Source organism: Mytilus edulis, chromosome 2, assembly GCF_963676685.1.
Source record: "Mytilus edulis chromosome 2, xbMytEdul2.2, whole genome shotgun sequence".
Taxonomy (NCBI): Eukaryota; Metazoa; Mollusca; class Bivalvia; order Mytilida; family Mytilidae; genus Mytilus; species Mytilus edulis.
This window is the reverse complement of record NC_092345.1, coordinates 81013165-81032123: the sequence shown is the minus strand read 5'-3', so window position 1 is coordinate 81032123 and position 18959 is coordinate 81013165. Positions and strand designations below refer to the sequence as shown.

The window sequence follows — 18959 nt, the reverse complement described above, 5'->3', positions numbered from 1 at the left end:
AATGCCTTAAAAAAAATTGCCCATTGACCCCCATTTTTCTTTTTATAAATCTTTTATATGTATGATTATAAATCATCTGTAAAAGTCTTATAAAATCGTTGTTATTTTTTAATAGTTTTTGAGAGCTTTAACTTGTCAATGATAAGCAATGCAAAATCAAAAGAGATCATTTTCCCGACAAGTTTTCAAAGGCTAATATCTCGAAAACAAGCACATTGACCTATATTTATGTTTTGCTTTTTTGGTTCCTTTATTAAACCCCTATCAATATATACTAGTGTTATGACAAGCTTGTTATTTTGAAACTGAGTAGCAAACTTCCTTAAATTGTTTTTCGTTCATTGTTTTGTACATACATCAGACCATTAGTTTTCTCCTGTGAATTGTATACATTTGTCATTTCTCCTGTGAATTGTATACATTTGTCATTTCGATGTCTTTTTTCTCCTGTGAATTGTATACATTTGTCATTTCGATGTCTTTTATAGCGGTAGGGAATTTGCTCATGGTTCTTGAAGGCAGTACGATGATCTATAGTTGTTAACTGCTTTGTCCTTTTTCTGGTGGAGAGTTGTCTCATTGACAATCATTTATATTGTCCCCACCTTTTGATAAAACAACCAAATTTTTCACGACTCCTGTCGTACTACTTAGACACCGTTACTTATTCTTTTACCATTTTTTTCGCGAAATATATCGAAAGACAGTCGTGTAAGATTAATGGCCATTTACTAGTATATAGAAAATTTACAGTCATTTTCTGATGTAGAATTTATATTTCGTAACACGTTTGAAGATCGACCAGTCTGTAGTTATGATTTTCTACTCTCTATACTACTCTACAACTTAATCTTCTCATGCAAAGATCTATTTTTTCTTGGATAACTTTATCTCTTCTATTTGTACAACTGCTTTTCTATCAGTAAAACAATATACGGTCATATACTAAAATCATAGATACCAGGAATAAAACAAAAATAAAAAACCCTATATAGATTGGACATGTAAAAAAATATCAATTCCAGTTAATTTTTCGGCTTAATATTATCAAAATTTTCGAAATTTCTTTTCCATAGTCTACTGTACTCTTTTCTTTATTTACCATTCCGTTTTCCTTTTTCACTTGAGTGAGCATTTGTTTTTCAATCAAGCAATATTTACTCAACATTGGGATGTAACACCAATATATTTAAATGTCCAAATGAACTTTCACCACGATAATTGTCTCGAAAAAAAGAATAAACTGTTGTCCATCATAAATAACTGTTAACATTTGTGACGTAATGTTTCTTTTTCATACAATCCATATTGGTTGTCTCGATTGAACAAACATACTCTACCCAGCTGTGACACTAAAGCTAGCTTATAAGTAAATGAAATCAAACATTCATTGGCAGTTATCCATCTTACACGCAATGTATCATCGCTATATTTTTAGAGTTCTTTGTTTCATATACCAAACGTAAAAATGTGTTCTTGTGTGCAACTGCAGATATTTTCTCTAGTAAAATTGTAATTAGTTATGTACAAACGCCATTCAAATCATTAGTGCAATATTTAAATTACATCAATATGGACAGGGATACACACAGCCTCAGAGGGGTAAGTCAGAATATGTGACTTTTTATGAATGTTTTGTTTACACTTAGACTATTAAATGTGTTATAGTAATCAGAAAATACCTTTCATTCAAAACCATGTTCAGTAGAGAAAACTTTCCCTCTTGCAATCTAATTAAAGTTAATTGGGGTGGTCGACATATCAGAATTGGATCAATTCAAGGATTTGATTTTAATTTAATTGTCCCTCTTAGAAACAGTCTTACGTCTCAAAAAGTGTCAAGTCCGGAAAGGCATTTTCTAGAATAAATGCAACTTGTCTTCTATACTTTTAAGACATAACGTGCATATACAATAAAAGTAAGCGATATACAATGTACTACTCTTTTGCTCAAGAAGGCGTCACTTTGGATTTTTGTTTGTTATTTTATGTTCGTTTTCCAAAAGAGGTATGGTAACAGTCTGTGCAGTTTATCAAATCAAAATATTGTCCATTAATTTTGCAGGCGATTTTGGTAATCATACACATATAGTTTGAATACCCTTCGTGATCCATTTGTATGGATCAAAACCTCAGTTTTGATAAAATCATTAAAAGTTTGATAGAGCCTGTGACATAATATGTTAGTTAGTATACTATTCCCAGACAGCATGCCATAGTGTGGTTAGAAATGCAATCATAGCGTTAATTGTTAGAACCGTAAGAGTGCAACCTGTATTAATGTGACCTGTAATGTAAAGGTTGGGCTTTTTGTAAATTTCCTGTCTCAGCTTTGAAATAAATGCAAACGCCACGGGGAATTCAAACCTCCAATTTCGGTGACTTCACCCGCTCACTGCAAACCATCAATACCGCTCAGATGCGGATCCAGTCATTTTTATAAAAATGGGGTTAAAATATGTCACCATTCTAAAGTCAATCAGAATCAGAGCCAAACAAAATTATAATTCATTGTAGTATATACATTTATGCAGAGAGATGTTGAAGACGAAATCCATTTCAGTTTTGATTCAATCCCATATGATGCTTATAAACTGAGACTAGTTATAAACGGCAATAGTAAGCAACTCTATTTTGTGAGAAATTAAAACTGAAAAGTTAATAAGAACTTCAGGTAAAAACTAATTGGATATTTTAGATAGTCTCTCATAACTCTTTTTAGAGTGGCTCTTGTATGTTTTATGATGTTGTTTTATCAACTGTTTGTCATATATTTTATATAATGAAGAGGTGAGACTTAAATAAAATATTGTCTTGTCTTGTCTTGTCTTTTCTTCATACACTTTTAAAACAACTGTCAAAACAAAGAGATGCACTATTAGTTCACGGTGAACAATTGACTTAATTAACAGGCAGTGTCCCCTTTTATTATATTTCTCAGTATCATTGTGTGAATTTTCAAGTTATGTTCCAGGTGGAATCCTTATTGCTGGGTTGTAATCCTTCTTACTATACAAATCCTTTGTTTTATTCACCAGGTTTTTTTTTACCTTAATAAGTGACTGTGTATGTATGTCAATGTTATAATAAACTCGATCAATCCTTTCAGTCATCACCCGAAACATAAAAATTTCACACAAAAATAGAAATATAATAAAGGGGGTTTGTATTTGTCTCTGATTTATGTATTCATTCCTATTACATGGTCAATAAACTCAATATGACAATCGTGAAACTTTTGCTCGCACAAAAATCAGCTGATATATGTAAACAAAGAAGCACATGTCAGATTCTAAATTTAGAAACAAAATAAAAATGACGAATCGACTGAATAAATGAAGTCACGTGACTATATGCGTATACACTAAACAGCTGCATGCTGATAATTTTTGCTCTTACTGTGATTGTTGATGTGAAATCAATAACAATGATTGATATTAATTGAAATGTGAATGTTTTTTGCACAAACATTGATTATAGATCTGTTTGAATTCACCCGTCAATCGTTGATAAGGTTTGTATCCATGTTTTTCTGAAAGTGACAGAATAAATAATTTTGTCAGCGAACAAAAAACTGTGACAATATGACATCTGCTGAAAGTTCAAGTGATCTTGATGACACTGGAAATGAATAGAAACTGTACTTTTTAATTTCAAATGACTAAAAGCTCTTAACATGTTGACTGTCACTTATTCATGACATGATAATTGATATTCAGGCAAAAAAGGGGGGAGAATTCATTACAAAATGTAGAATAGGCAGATATATATTCTTCCCTTTTCACTTTATCATGTAGTTAATTCGGCACCTGATATAGTTATTTCGTCACCTGATATAGTTATTTCGTCACCGTCTGTAAACAGATGCCAATCTGAGACGCATGTCTGAGTTGAGCAAGTTAAACACTGTTTTTTTCACGTCTTTTTTACAAAATCTAGGCACGCTTGATTTTTAGACCAATGTGGCTGCGGAAGCCTTGTCCGTCAATTCGTCTAACCATCCGTGCATAACGTTCAGTCTACGTCTGTATGTCTTAAATTAAGTTGGTTTCCATTCTCTAACTTTAATAGTTTGCCTCAACCAAATGTTATGAAAATTATATACAATACATTTACCATATTGAAATTTGGGTTGTCAACTTTTACTGTTCTAGAGTTGTGCCTGTTAATACAAATGGAAAAATTGCTGAATTTTTCGTTTCTGTTCTCCAACTTAAGTTAGCCTCAACCAAACGTTATGAGCTAGAGTTATACACAAAACTTATTACCACAAAACATAGATCAAGTACAAATTTAGGTAGCATCACTGATGAGTCTTTTGTAGACGAAATGTGTGTCTGGCGTATTTAATTATAAGCTTGGTACCTTTGATAACTTTTTACAGTTCTTTAGTTATGTCCCATTATAAATTCATATGATATGCAAGTAGGGGCATCATCTCTGTCCCATGGACACATCCCCCATTTATTTAATACAGCCCTAACAGGGTCTCTTTATAAAGGTCAGTTACAGATAAATGAGGGTGGTAAAGGGGGGGTGCTTGCACGAAAAAAACGTGAAATAAGACAAAATTTCACGTTGAACGTGAAATAATTTCTGTAATGAACGTTGCACGAAAATAAATACTTTTATTTGAACCTTTTGTGACTGAGTCACTGTCTTCTTGTATATATTAACTCTTTGTTTTACTTGATATTCCCGATTTAGTATACACATTTATGATATAATTGGTTTACGGCTTTTAAAAAAGTATTTCTTGACGATCCCTGCCAAGTGTTTGAATTTTATTTGAAAAATACCGAGCACGCAAAATAAGACTTTGAAAATCACGATGCACGTAAATTTAAATAAGCAGAACACGTTGAACGAGGCAACCTTCTTGCACTACTGAACGTCAAATAAAAAAGTAAAAACACGTTGAACGTGAAATAAAAAACGGCGATCACGTTGCACGAAAATAACCCTTTACCACCCTCATAAATGATTGCCAATGAGACAACTGTCCACAAGAGACCAAAATGACACAGAAATTAACAAATATAGGTCACCATATGACCTTCAACAATGAGCAAAGCCCATACAGCACAGTCTGCTATAAATGGCCCCGAAATGACAATGTAAAACTATTCAATCGAGAATACTAACGGCTTCATTGATATAAAAAATATGAATGAAAAACAAATATATGTAACACATAAACAAACGACAACCACTGAATTACAGGCTCCTGACTTGGGACAGGCACATACATACATAATGTGGCAGGGTTAAACATGTGAGTGGGATCCCACCCCTCCCCTTAACTTGAGACAGTGGCAGGGGTGTGGAAATGCTATGCCCGACTCGCCCGACTCGTACATTTGAACAACCAGACAAGTAATTATTTTTGTCTCTGTTGCCCATGGACAAGTAAAAAAAATATACAAGACAAAGTTCAAATCCAACAAAAATATAGAATTAATTCCAAAACGTATAAAGATAGATATAGGAAGATGTGGTTTGAGTGCCAATGAGACAACTCTCCATACAAATAACAATTTAAAAAGTAAACCATTATAGGTTAAAGTATAAAGATAAAGATGTTTATTTTATGTAAAGTACCAATAGTCAGCGAGTCAAAACATCTATGTCCATGACGATAAATATTACATAATACATAAAGAGTTATGAGTCGAGTAGAAAAGCTAAAACGCAGATGGAGAAGAACACGTATTTTGAAAAAAGATTTGGAAGCGAGAATTTCAGACATCGTGTATATTAGATTGCACTGGTTATCTTGGATGGAAATTCGTAAAATAAATAATTTGTTATCTTATCTATAGAAGACATGCACAGGTCAGCATCACTTGTTGTCAAAGTGGTAAATAAGAGAGATGATTGAATTGCCCTTCAAGACAATTATGAAAGAAGAAAAAAACGTGTGTCAGTTAAGGAAAACACCAAAACTTCACCATGTTCACTAACTGTCCTCTTAATTTAGTTTACTGGCTACAATTTTTATACAAAAACTGCTGTAAAATCGTCCTCTGCATGTTATCTCATTGGTTGGTTTGCTGTTAGGTTTCTATCCTATTGATGTTAACCCATTTCCTACTTTCCTAAAGTTTTACACAATATAAACAAATGGATTTCATTTGTTTGTGATGCAAAAAAGTGCTAAGAATCATATATTAGCTAACAATGAAAAAATATTTATTGCGACCATCAGGGCAAGTAACTTTTTTTCCGGACAAGTAAATTTTACAGTTTTACTTGCCCAGGGACAAGTGCTCACAACAAACATTTCCACACCCCTGAGTGGTATAACATATGTTTGTGTCTACAGTTGCATTGCGTTATTGTAGCTTTGGACTTATTTGTTTTTTAACAGACTTTGGTCAATCCTGCAATCGCACAATTCAAGAAAAAACTGGACAAAACAGTAAATATGAGAAACCGCTAAAAACAACGATCACTCAAATACAGGCCCTGACTTGGGATAGGCACACATAGAATGTGGTAGTGTTAAACTTGTTTGCTGGCGCCAAACCCTCTACCTAACCTGGTACAGTAGTTTTTGCAGTACACATAAGAACAAACTATTACCAGTTGAAATGGGCTGATCTTATCAGATCTACACAGAGCAAAAACATCTAATGATAAGCATATCAAAACATCCCACAACAAAAAGACACAAACTCATCAAATCTATTTACAAAGCTGCTTTAGCAGAAATACATCTAACAAAAACAGAGTGGAATCACTGGGTACTTACATGTATACATCCCCACAACAAGAAAAAAACTAAGTTAAGGTCTGAAAGTACTCACACTTACTGACAGCTAGTCGAATTCAAAGCCAATAACAAATGATAAAAAAATCATGTACATGTATCCAAAAATAAAATATCAATCAGTACACATCCAGCATACAACAGATTTAGAGTGAAGGCGTCATTTAAAGTCAGAGCAAAACATGACCTTGTGCAATGCCAAGGTAAGGTAAAGACAGATTGGAGTACTGTCATTACTGTGAAAGTGTATATGTGTAAAACAATAAGATTAAATATGGTTTCAATTTCCTGATAACAAAATCAATATTCATGCCAAAAAAAAACAATACTCAAAGATCTAATTCTGTATTTTTTCCTCTTCTGAGGCAACACTTTCAAGCTTAACCCTCTCCTCTTATTTTATTTTTGACTAATATACTTTCATACTCATAAGAACTGTTGTGATATTTTGCAGATCAAGAACTTTACTAAGAATGAGATGGGATTTGTTCACCAGTTTAGATTGTTATTGTGGAAAAACTTTACATTAAAAAAGAGAAGTCCAGTAAGTTACTGTAATATACACACAAAAATATATCAATGACTGTAATTTCAGACATTTTTGCATGTGATTATGCTTGCAATTAGTTGTCCAAGAATTAAAAAAAAGGTGAGATTATTTATTGTGATTTTACATTGTTTTAGAAAGCATTGCATTATACTATGCTATCAAAATTTAAGTTGTTACTTTTGTGAATCCTTTGAATTTTTGTATTAGTAAACACATTACAAAAATATATGAATTTACTGTATTTAATAGTGAAATTTTTAAGCTGACATGTTTTAGAGAAATAGATTTAATGTTATCAGCTTATTATATTTGAGCTTAAAGTTATGGCTCTATGGTCATATCTGACCTGCAACCTAGGTTTGGCAGGCAACTTTGTGATCTGACATTTTTAGAAATATTCAGACATTGTCAGAACTGAATAATTTTATTAAAAATGACCTGTTGACTTGAGACAATTTTAAAACTTGACTTGGAGCCCCAAAATTGTACATTTTGTTGTCCCTTTGATTTTTGCCATGAAAACTACCTGGCGTGTTTTAGATGCTAGCAACTTCTTATAAACCATGATTGGAAAAAGTGACTACAGGACATGTTAATACAGTGCAAACAAACAAACACAAGATGAAAATCAGTAATACAAAATACCTTTACAATATATACAATTGTATTTCAGAAAGTCTGACAAAGCAAGTATGTTGGTAGATTTTCAATTGCAGAATATTCCTAATATTCTAATTTACTCTACTCCTAATCTAAGAGTTGGGATTACGTTGCATTCACCTTATCCCTCCCTCTATCGAACAAATGTTTCAGTTTACATTTTCACAGTTACAAAAATGTGCTACTGAAAACAACGACTTCATGTTTGGTCGTAGTTTGATAGTGATAAGCTGTACCATGTGAGCATTTTTTTGGACCTGTCAATTACCAATTTCCTGTTAACAGATGAATGAACTTAAAACTTTAAATCACACTTTTCTCAAGTATAGTACATATATTTGTTTAGGGGCCAGCTGAAGGACACCTCCCGGTGCGAGAATTTCTCGTTGCATTGAAGACCTGTTGGTGACCTTCTGCTGTTGTCTGCTCTGTGGTCGGGTTGTTGTCTCTTTGGCACATTCCCCATTTCCATTCTTAATTTTACATGTACTTAACAGAATAACTTAATATTAAGTCATGAGCTTGAGGTCTTATGCAACTTCTTGTGTGGAAAGAATTAGGGTTAAGGTACTGAAGTCAAGAGCTTGGCAGTGATGAGTTGTAATGTGTGTGCTTCTAGGGTCTGCTAAGACACTTACTCCCTGTTTTCCAATACCGGAACTCTGAATTACAAAATTAGGTATGCTATGCATTACAATGTGTACTTTCTTGTTATTTTTGTAATAAAAATATAAACCACACTTCAAATCCATGAACACAGTGTTATCACTGTATGTATGTATAGAACAGTGAATATACTGGGTAGACCTTTTTACACGTTTGCTCATGATAAAAATTTATGTTTTATAAATATGGGAGACATTTTTGCAAGTTTACTCTTGTTGGTAGTTTAAATATTGTTGGTGATAACATGACTGAAGATAAAATAAGTATTTCTATGAATTGTTAATAAGTTAGATTGACCCACTTTTGTTTGAATCAGAATCAGCTGACACAAAAAAGTTCAGTGTACTGGTGACAGCTTGATTATGGGAAATTGCTCTCTGATAGGATGTGATTATTATTCTTTTGTATTTAATTGTAAAATGAGCAATTACAGAAGTACATATGAGTTTGTGACATATGACTTTTATTCCAGTTGAATTTTATTTATAGACTGTGTTCATCATGACTTACATTAATAAACTCAATGTACTTTAAGATTTCAGGCAGATATACATGTTTATCATATACTTGTATAAAATATTACTAAAATTTTACAGTTCAATAACATTTAAAAATATCAAAAGGCTATGAAAGGATTACTAGGTTTATTGACCAGATTCTTAAGAATTTCCATAGCGGGCTGATAAAGGTACCTTTATTGACTGCTTCCGGAATGTTATCACATGCCTTTCCGTTAATTTCCGTGACGTTTATCACATGCAACTTCGTGCATTTCCGGAAATTTGATTGAAATTGACAACAGAACGCGGAAAACGGCAAGTGATAAGACTTTTCCCAAAATAGTTGAGGAGCAAAAATGAATTAAGTTAAACTTGTTTTGAAAGACATAAATGAGGTGACAATATTATTGAAGAACATGAATAAACAAATAAAATGCTTGTTATCAATAAAAAATTTAAAGCCAGTAAAAGCAGTAAAGAACTTGTTTTGGTTGTCTGTAAATATTTTCTGAAAGTGCAAAGACAAACAAAAATTAAATTTTAATATTTCTTGTCTGTATATCTTCTGCTGAAGTATATGATAAAAAGATAATTACATGTCATTTTTCATATCAGACCCTTTATCGGCCCTCGTTCATGATATCAGCCCTCGAGCCTCCGGCTCTTGGGCTGATATCACAACCTTGGGCCGATAAAGGGTTTGATATGAAAAATGCCATGTAATAATCTATACATATCAGACTGATTTTTGTCGAGCCTGCAACTTTTGTTGCAGAAAGCTCGACATAGGGATAGTGATCCGGCGGCGGCGGTGTTAGCTCACTTCTTAAAAGCTATATATTTTAGAAGGTGGAAGATGTGGATGCTTCATATATTGTATAAAGATGCCTCATGTTACGAAGTTTCCGTCAGTCACATGTCCATTGTCCTTGACCTCATTTTCATGGTTCAGTGACCACTTGAAAAAAAAGTTCAGATTTTTTGTAATGTTAAATTCTCTCTTACTGTAAGTAATAGGATAACTATATTTAGTATGTGCGTACCTTGCAAGGTCCTCATGCCCGTCAGACAGTTTTCACTTGACCTCGACCTCATTTCATGGATCAGTGAACAAGGTTAAGTTTTGGTGGTCAAGTCAATATCTCAGATACTATAAGCAATAGGTCTAGTATATTTGGTGTATGGAAGGACTGTAAGGTGTACATGTCCAACTGGCAGGTGTCATCTGACCTTGACCTCATTTTCATGGTTCAGTGGTTATAGTTAAGTTTTTGTGTTTTGGTCTGTTTTTCTCATACTTTATGCAATAGGTTTACTATATTTGTTGTATGGAATGATTGTAAGGTGTACATGTCTAACGGGCAGATGTCATCTGACCTTGACCTCATTTTCATGGTTCAGTGGTTATAGTTAAGTTTTTGTGTTTTGGTCTGTTTTTCTCATATTTTATGCAATAGGTTTACTATATTTGTTGTATGGAATGATTGAAAGGTGTACTTGTCTAGCGGGCAGATGTCATCTGACCTTGACCTCATTTTCATGGTTCAGTTGTCAAAGTTAAGTTTTTGAGTTTTGGTCTTTTTATCTTATACTATATGTCATAGGTCAACTATATTTGGTGTATGGAAATATTTTATGATCTATATGTCAGTCGTGCAGGTTTTATTTGACCTTGACCTGGTTTTCATGGTTCATTGCTCTGTGTTGAGTTTTTGTGTTTTGGTCTATTTTCTTAAACTATAAGCAATAGGTCAACTATATTTGTTGTATGGAAGCATTGTTAGCTGTACATGTCTGCCTGGCATATGGTTCAACTGATCTTGACCTCATTTTCATGGTTCATGTTAAGTTTATGTGACAGTCGTAATAAAGCTTTATATTTAGGAGTATCAACATAATATCAATGATTAGTAAAGAAGGCGAGACATTTCAGTGTGTGCACTCTTGTTAATAGGTCTTGATAAATTTTAATATTTCAATGTTTATATTGATTTTAATTAGCGCGAGACTCCCTCTCAAACAGGAGGATTGGCAGGATTGCTTGGGGTTCTTTGATATGATGAATTTAACCATTATTTAGATTTTGGATTGTGGGCCCTGTTATCACACTGGTCCACATTTCAGTCCAAAGGGCCCAAAATTAAACATTGTTTGATTTTATCAAAATTAAATTTAAATTCTTGGGTTTCTTTGATATGCTTAATCTTACCATTTATTTAGATTTTGGTTATTTGACCATAAAAGGTAAATGTCCAATTTCAAAATTTTATTTTGGAAATAAGTTCTTACACCATATTCATTCTGTGTCCGAAACTATCATGACTATGTTATGTCAGATATTTAATCACAATCCAAATTCAGTGCTGTGTCAAGCTTGAATGTAGTGTCCCTACTTGCCCCAGCTATTCAAAGTTCAACCTCTGCTGGTGTATCAGGATGTGACCAGTGGAGCATTTTATTCAATAAGCAACAACAAAAAAAGCATGCAGTGAGATTCAAATCTATTTTATTTAAGAATTGAATGCTTCTTTATGTAACTTCATTGGGGTGTTAAAGCGTTGACTGAAGTACATTTTGTATGAAGCGCGGAAGCTCTTCATTCTAAATATGTGTGCACGGTCAATGATTTTACAACCCTATGAAGTTGCAAAAAGAAGCTTTCAATACTTATAATTACATTTTTTAGCTAGGATCATAAAAACCCGATTTTTATCAAGTTTTTATTTTATTTACTTGTGGTACCTAGGTTCATCATAAATGTTAAATTTTATTGTGTAATGAAGTTGATTAAGGAATAAAGCGAGATTGCAGTAAGCCAATCAGAGTAACGTATTATAATGAAACATACATCTAATGTAATTATTCAAATTTAAAGTTAAATTACAAGACATCAAGACATAGGATTCCTTTAATTTTTATATGACCGCAAATTTTTTTTTTGGATCATATAATGGTATGATGTCGTCGTTGTTGTCCGCCTCGTCTGCATTGTTCAAAGACACATTAGTTGTCAGACCATAACTATAGTTTAAATCAATAGATCTTTATTAAATTTTTTAAAAGGTTCAATACCACAACAGGAAGGTTGAGATCGATTTTGGGGATGATGGTCCGAACCGTTTAGGATTAGGGACCCAAAAGGGGCCAAAAACAAGCAGTTTTCTAGTTTAAGGATAACAACTTGTGTATAAGTATTTCAATTGCTCTAAAATTGTACCACAATGTTTAAAACCACAAGTAGAAGGTTTGGATTCATTTATGGGGTTATGGGTTCAAAGTTTAGGAATTAAAGGGAAACTTCGCAAAAAAATCAAAAATTGATATTATGTTCATTCTGTATAAAAATGCTCAAATTCATAGATATTAAAGTTTTATTCCGCTAGATAAGCGATCACCATCGATTTTAAATTTAGAGTATCAATTCTCTGCGATCCGCCATTTTGTCTTCTTTCCCGATTAATAAAAACGATATGTCTATAAACCACAAAGAAACAAAACTACAGTAACCGATGTAGTCGTAATTGCGTGTCGATATCTTGTCAATCGTACGGTTGTTTTATCAGACTAACTAACTTGATACGAAAAATATTCTTACTTTTTTTAAATTACCATGGTCTGTTGTTTTTAAACTGTTGATATTGGAATTAGGTGAAAAGTCAAAGTTGAAATCATAAATAAGTGTTCCGTGAAAATTGTTTTCGAAAATCTAATTTGTTCATAATTCTTTAAAGTAATAAATAAATATATTTTGATCTTCCCTCATCTGATCACCAGCATGGCTAAAGGTATTACTTCCAAAGGTATTGTGAGGGGTGTGAGGTGACACGTCCAGGTATTCAAGCGATTTCCTGTCGGGCTTGCAAGTTCATGCATCGTTTCACTTCTGCAGGTATTGATCAGTGTACACGGCTGATAACTTATAACTTATAACTTTCCATTTTGAACTATTAGATGAATAATATACAACTCTGTCTTACTTGTCATTACTAAACTCATACGCTTGTTTATAAATAACATTTCTGGTGTAAAGAATATAATTCATAAACATATAAATAATACCCAAAAAATAAGATTTGATGAAATTAAAATCTATTTAAATATTTTTTCCAAGGGTGAATTTGGGAAAATGTAATATATAGTCATTGTCAATAGTGAAGGACAGATTGGAACAGACCAGAAATATTGATTTAAAAAAATGTACGCACTTGCCGACGATTCGTTTATACGACTGGATAGAAAGTTACGGAACTATAGCGCAATTTAAAATATATACATGTATACATTGAACATAAGAAAAAAACATATATTTTGAATAAATAGGGGTAAAAGTGTTGTAAATAGACTAGTCCACGTATGCCAACAGTATGTAATCATCGAATGTCGATAGACTATTGTATACCAGAAGAAGAAGAGAACCAATTTGATTTAAATACAGGTCGATGTATAACTTTTGCTTTGGTTCATTGAAGCTGTGGACCTAGTAAAATCACAGATTTATATTTCAATAAGATTGTTCTCGAACAAAGGAAGTAATTCGTCATCACAATTGTTATATATGCCACTGGACGAACACTAATTATCCCCAGGGAATGTGAATATTTTGCTGGGAAACTTTTGAGTATCAAAGTTTCAAATTAATTTCGGGATTTGTTTTCTTTCTTGGTATTTAATATCAGAAAAAAGAATAAATTACTTGTTCGCTAAATAGGGGTATTCTTGTCAGATAAAAGACTTTTAGTTATATTTAAAAAATAGGGAAATATGACATTAAATTGGTTCTGTCTTTTTTTTTAACATCGTTAAAAAGATGTGTGTCTAAGGTGAACGCCACAAGAACCCTGTAATACTAGTACGAGAGTATAGCATGTAAACATTCCTTCTCAATAATATGGTTGTATTGGAAATCTTTTCATACAGATTGACAACTCATTGTCCGATATGCATGTAATATTTGCCACATGACGCCCATAGTTCTTTCTACCATCATCATCTTATTCTGTGATGTTGCTGTAAACATCGATGGTTCACACCCAAACAAAATGGGAGTAATGGACCTTCAGAGCTTCTCCGTGTTATACACTTGTGAAATATATAGACGAAATTTCTGTATTGAAATGAATCTATATCTCAAAAACACGATTGTGAGTAATCACCTTACAAACCAATATAAACGTATGGCAAGATATAACCATGAAGGAATTTAGTTTTTGTCAGACGCAAGAACTCATCACTATATATATCATAAACGTATACGTATATATATGCATACAGTTTCAAATATTAAGAACAAGCGGTCGATGTCGATAGTCTGTTTTCTAACTGTTCAGAGTTAGACATGTCACTTGTTCATTCTTGGAAGCCTTCATATTCCCCGTCTAACGATGGGAACTCTTTCTGATTGTGTTGACTATAAATGCTTGTATGGTAATTCTGTCGTTTATCTGTACAAGCGGTTGCATTTCCTCTCCTTTCCCAACAAACAAACGAACGAAACGCCACTAGTCTGATTTCTCTGGAGCTCATCCTCAATGGCTCTTATACGTCAGGAAACTTACATGTATACTAATAATGATTGTTTCAAGAACAACGATGTATGGACGAACTATTATAAATTCGTCAATATCAGTTATGCATGACTAAAATATAACTTTTATTACAACTACTGTATTACTTATTTGGATTAATGACAGCTATCATGTTCAACATTGCACAAATATTATCATAGAATTTAAAAAAAAATCCTCAAAAATCCTCAAAAGAAATAATGCCTTAGCTTAGATAATTGATATTCTTTTCACAAAAAGTTCGTGTAAATGATTGTCAAATGAATTTAATTATGTAAGAATAAAATGTTAAAAAGAAACTAAAAAAAAATCATGCATGTTGTATGTTGTATTTTTTTGTCAATTAAAAACTTTAAAATTGCAATAGTTTTATTAGCATTTAAACACAGCCAGATTTGAATACAAGTTAAGAAATTCCGGTAAAGTCAATGATATCAAACAGATGTACAATGGTATATCAAATTGGGTAATATTGCATTTAGTTTTTATAAAAGATTAAAACTACTATTTTTTGCTTCATATTTGAATCTTTACGCCAATTGCTGCTAAGAAAGTAATCAAAAATTGTTTCCTTTTATTTTTATACACTTTCGGAATTACGAATCTGAATTTTATTTTCAATTAATTTACACAATTTAATTATTGTATCTTTATTCTCATCGTGTTTTAAATCTTAGTGTATTAACATCGTGACAGCATACTCTTTCTAATCCTTTCTGTTTATCCTTTCCAAATAACAACATTTATACCTGTGTACGCTTGAACTCGCACCTGCGGCTAAATAGCTACAAGGTAAACGAATTGACCTCAAGCCGAGAAATATACAGTGACCTTTACAAAATAATATACACACTCTGCTCACACATTAGTTGCATTGAAATGATTATCAAAACAATAACGGTAAATAGAACTGAAATATTTTCAGTTCAATATCAGTAAAAATGTTCAATAAATATTTTATGAAAAAAATCTCAACAATAATTAATTAAATTTATTCAAAAACATAGGAATATAAATTTTAAACTTTGCAAATGTGTTTTTTATGTTAAGATGAACATAATTAGATGATAAGTAAAAAATCGCGGAATTTCCCTTTAAGGGCCAAAAACAAGCATTTTTCTAGTTTCAAGACAATAACTTGTGTGTAATTGTATGGATCTCTCTAGAATTGTTCCACAATGTTCCATATAATAAAGGGGAGGCTGGGATTAAGTTTTGGATTAATTGCCCAAAATATGTAGGAATTAAGGGCAAAAAAGGGTCAAGAAGAAGCATGTTTCTAGTTTCCAAACAATAACTGGTGTTTAAGTGTATGGATCGATCTCTCTGAAATTGTACTACACAGTTCCATACTACAAAGGAAAGGATGGAATTGAGTTTAAGAGTTATTGCTTAAAGGGGGGGGAATTCTTGTTTACAATTTTTTTAGGGATTCTTTTTTTTTTCAAAATTTTTCAAGTTTCATATTTTGAAAAGTTTCAAGAAGAAATCTTCAATTGCACATTATTGTGCAATAGATTTGTTGATCTTTGACCACATTTATTTTGTCCAAAAGTTGATCACAATCCAAATTCAGACAGTATCAAGCTTGAATATTGTGACAAAATTTGCCCCAACCGTTCAGGGTTCAACAACTGCGGTCGTATAGAGCTGAGCCCTGCAGAGCATCTGGTTATTTATAGTATAAACTATAAATATAACTAATTATTAACCAACTAAGTACATTATTGCCAAAAATGACTGGTTATTAAAAATAACATATTTTCTGTAATGGCCCTGTTTTTCTGTAATGGCCCTGGTTTTTTTTGTAATGGCCCTGTATTAATGCCCGGTTGGTCTGTATAAAACACAGTTAGGGTTTTTAATAAAGTTAATAAAATTAAGTTGGTACATATAAAGAGTATAATACTTTTTTGTATTTTATTTAATTTAGTAACCAGCAACCAACATTAAAGAACCATATATAGGGATCACTGTTCCTCCTGTTTTTCAACACATAACTTTTGTCAACTTAATATCTTGGAAATTTGGTATATTAACACATACACTTTTATTCAGTTGGTTAATAAATGTATTAAGAAATGGGTGTTTTTATAATGGCTCTGTTATATGTCCTTGGTCAGTAATAATGGCCTCGGATGTTTGTAATGGCCCTCGGCGTTGCCTCAGGCCATTACAGACTTCCTCGACCATTATAACAGACCTTGGACATATAAGGCAGCAACCATTTGACTTTCTGGGGGGGGGGGCTATGGTTTTTTTTGGAAAAAAAAGTTTGTTTCCAGTTTTTGGAGAAAAAAATAATTTGTTTTTGATTCTGAGAAAAAAAAATGTTTGTTTCACCCTCAGCTGCCACTATATGTAATGCTAAAATTGAAAGAAAAAAATTGTTTTCGACTTGTCACGAAAAAAATATATTGTTTTTCGCCACAGGCGAAAAAAAAAGTTTGTACAGAAAAAAAAACCATAGCCCCCCCCAGAAAATCAAATGGTTGCTGCCTAACAGGGCCATTATAAAAACACCCATTCATTAATACTATAATGGTGACCGTGAACATCAGGATGGCTTATTACAGGTATATGATATGTTGTTTGCTCAGTCACTCAGTTGAAGGCCATACGGTAACCTATAGTTGCTTTCATCTACATCATTTGGTCTGTGGTGGATAGTTTTCTCATTGACAATCAAACCAAATCTTCCTGTTTTTATATGTACTGTGCTGTTCATTTTCTTTGAGTGTACATATAGCAGAGATTTAATCATGAATTAAAATAAACACCATCTAACTGGTTTTATTTTGTACAATTAATTGATCATCAATATGTCATTTAATATTTTTAATTGATTCCTTTTATCATGTTTTAAAGTCTTGGACCAGACATTGATTTGTAAAAGTACATTACATAATGCCATAGTAACAACATTGTACATATAGCTGGCTGTATTGACATTTTAACAAACTGCTATTCATTTAATACACTTTTAATTACACTTCCATAATAGAATTAATAGAAATCTTTTAGGCAGGCAAATATATATATATATATATGTACATGTTAGTTCTATATATAGTCTAAACAAGAAATATCTGAACTTGTCACTTTCATTGTTCAGCAGGGAATCATGAGCACAGATGTCTGAATGAAGTCTCAGACATTCAGTAATAAATCAATGATTTGAATTCTAGTTGATACAAGTTTACTGAAAGGTCAACATCACACTTACTTCTATGTTAAAGTTATTTTCAGCAGTTAAAAGGACACATTCACTGTTTTTTGACATGATCCAAATCAAAACATGAATGAGTATAACTGACCCATAGATTTATTTTAATGATGTTAGTGGGGATTCCCATGGGTGAATATTCTAGTTTGCCATCCACCAGAAACCTGACGTAATATATCTTGATGCTGAGGTGTCTTTATTTTGACTTGAGGTTCATGGCTCTATGATTCATACTTTTTATGATTAATAACATTTTATACAGAAATTGATGAATGCATTTTACTATAATATACTTTATCCTTGATTGGGAACCCCACCCCTAACACACTAAAATTGGCTGGATCCACCACTGGACAACTATTTTATGTCCTGCCTCCTAGGCCATGGTCAGTTAATTTTGAACTAGTTTTCTGCCGAAGTTAGTTTGTTTTAAAACAAAATCTTACAATATACAACAGTATTTTCTAGTAGGTTTAATTAATGTCTGTACATCTCAGTATGTCAACTTATTCCAGGTCCTACCGACTAGTTCAAGGTCCAGTTACTTCGAATTAATTACAAGTAGCAATGTCGCTGTCCTTCAGATTGGCTTTTTCTGAATTTTATGCAGACATGCAAGACATACCTCTGTGTCAACAGTTTATTTTGTCTTGTGCTGTGCATATACTGCACGATTTTGTGCCATGGATTGATATCTCATAGCCTCACTTTTCTATAATATCATACTATAGAATCAGATAGTTCTCATTTAAATCAGTGGACATATGAGGGGCCTGATGGGTTATTTTCGTTCTTCATGATTGGCACATTTTCGCTATTGTGATCTGTTTTTCTGTAGATTCTTTTTTTTATATATGATTTCGAGATTTGTGATCATGGAAATTTATTTTCTGTGAATCATGATTGACAAAAAAATCAACTTGTGAATCGTGATGAGACCCCCCCCCCCTCAGGCCCCTCACATATGGGGAAGACCTTAATGCATGTTCACTCTAACATGATAAAAATTATGTTTTAAAGA

The 18959-nt window shown here is 32.6% G+C and overlaps 1 protein-coding gene across 2 annotated transcripts in view; it reads left to right on the top strand.

The window, feature by feature from the left end:
• The first annotated feature begins 1398 nt into the window (after positions 1-1398).
• LOC139513097 (ATP-binding cassette sub-family A member 2-like) overlaps positions 1399-18959 on the top strand; it is a 78920-nt gene continuing 61359 nt past the window's right edge. The window contains exons 1-2 of one of the 2 annotated variants that reach the window (XM_071301272.1): positions 1399-1602; positions 7227-7316. In XM_071301272.1, coding sequence (XP_071157373.1) covers positions 1573-1602; positions 7227-7316 — 120 coding nt within the window. In that variant the 5' untranslated portion in view covers positions 1399-1572. Of the gene's footprint in view, positions 1603-3337; positions 3515-7226; positions 7317-18959 lie in introns of those variants that run through there. The other variant, XM_071301273.1, reaches the window with a different exon arrangement.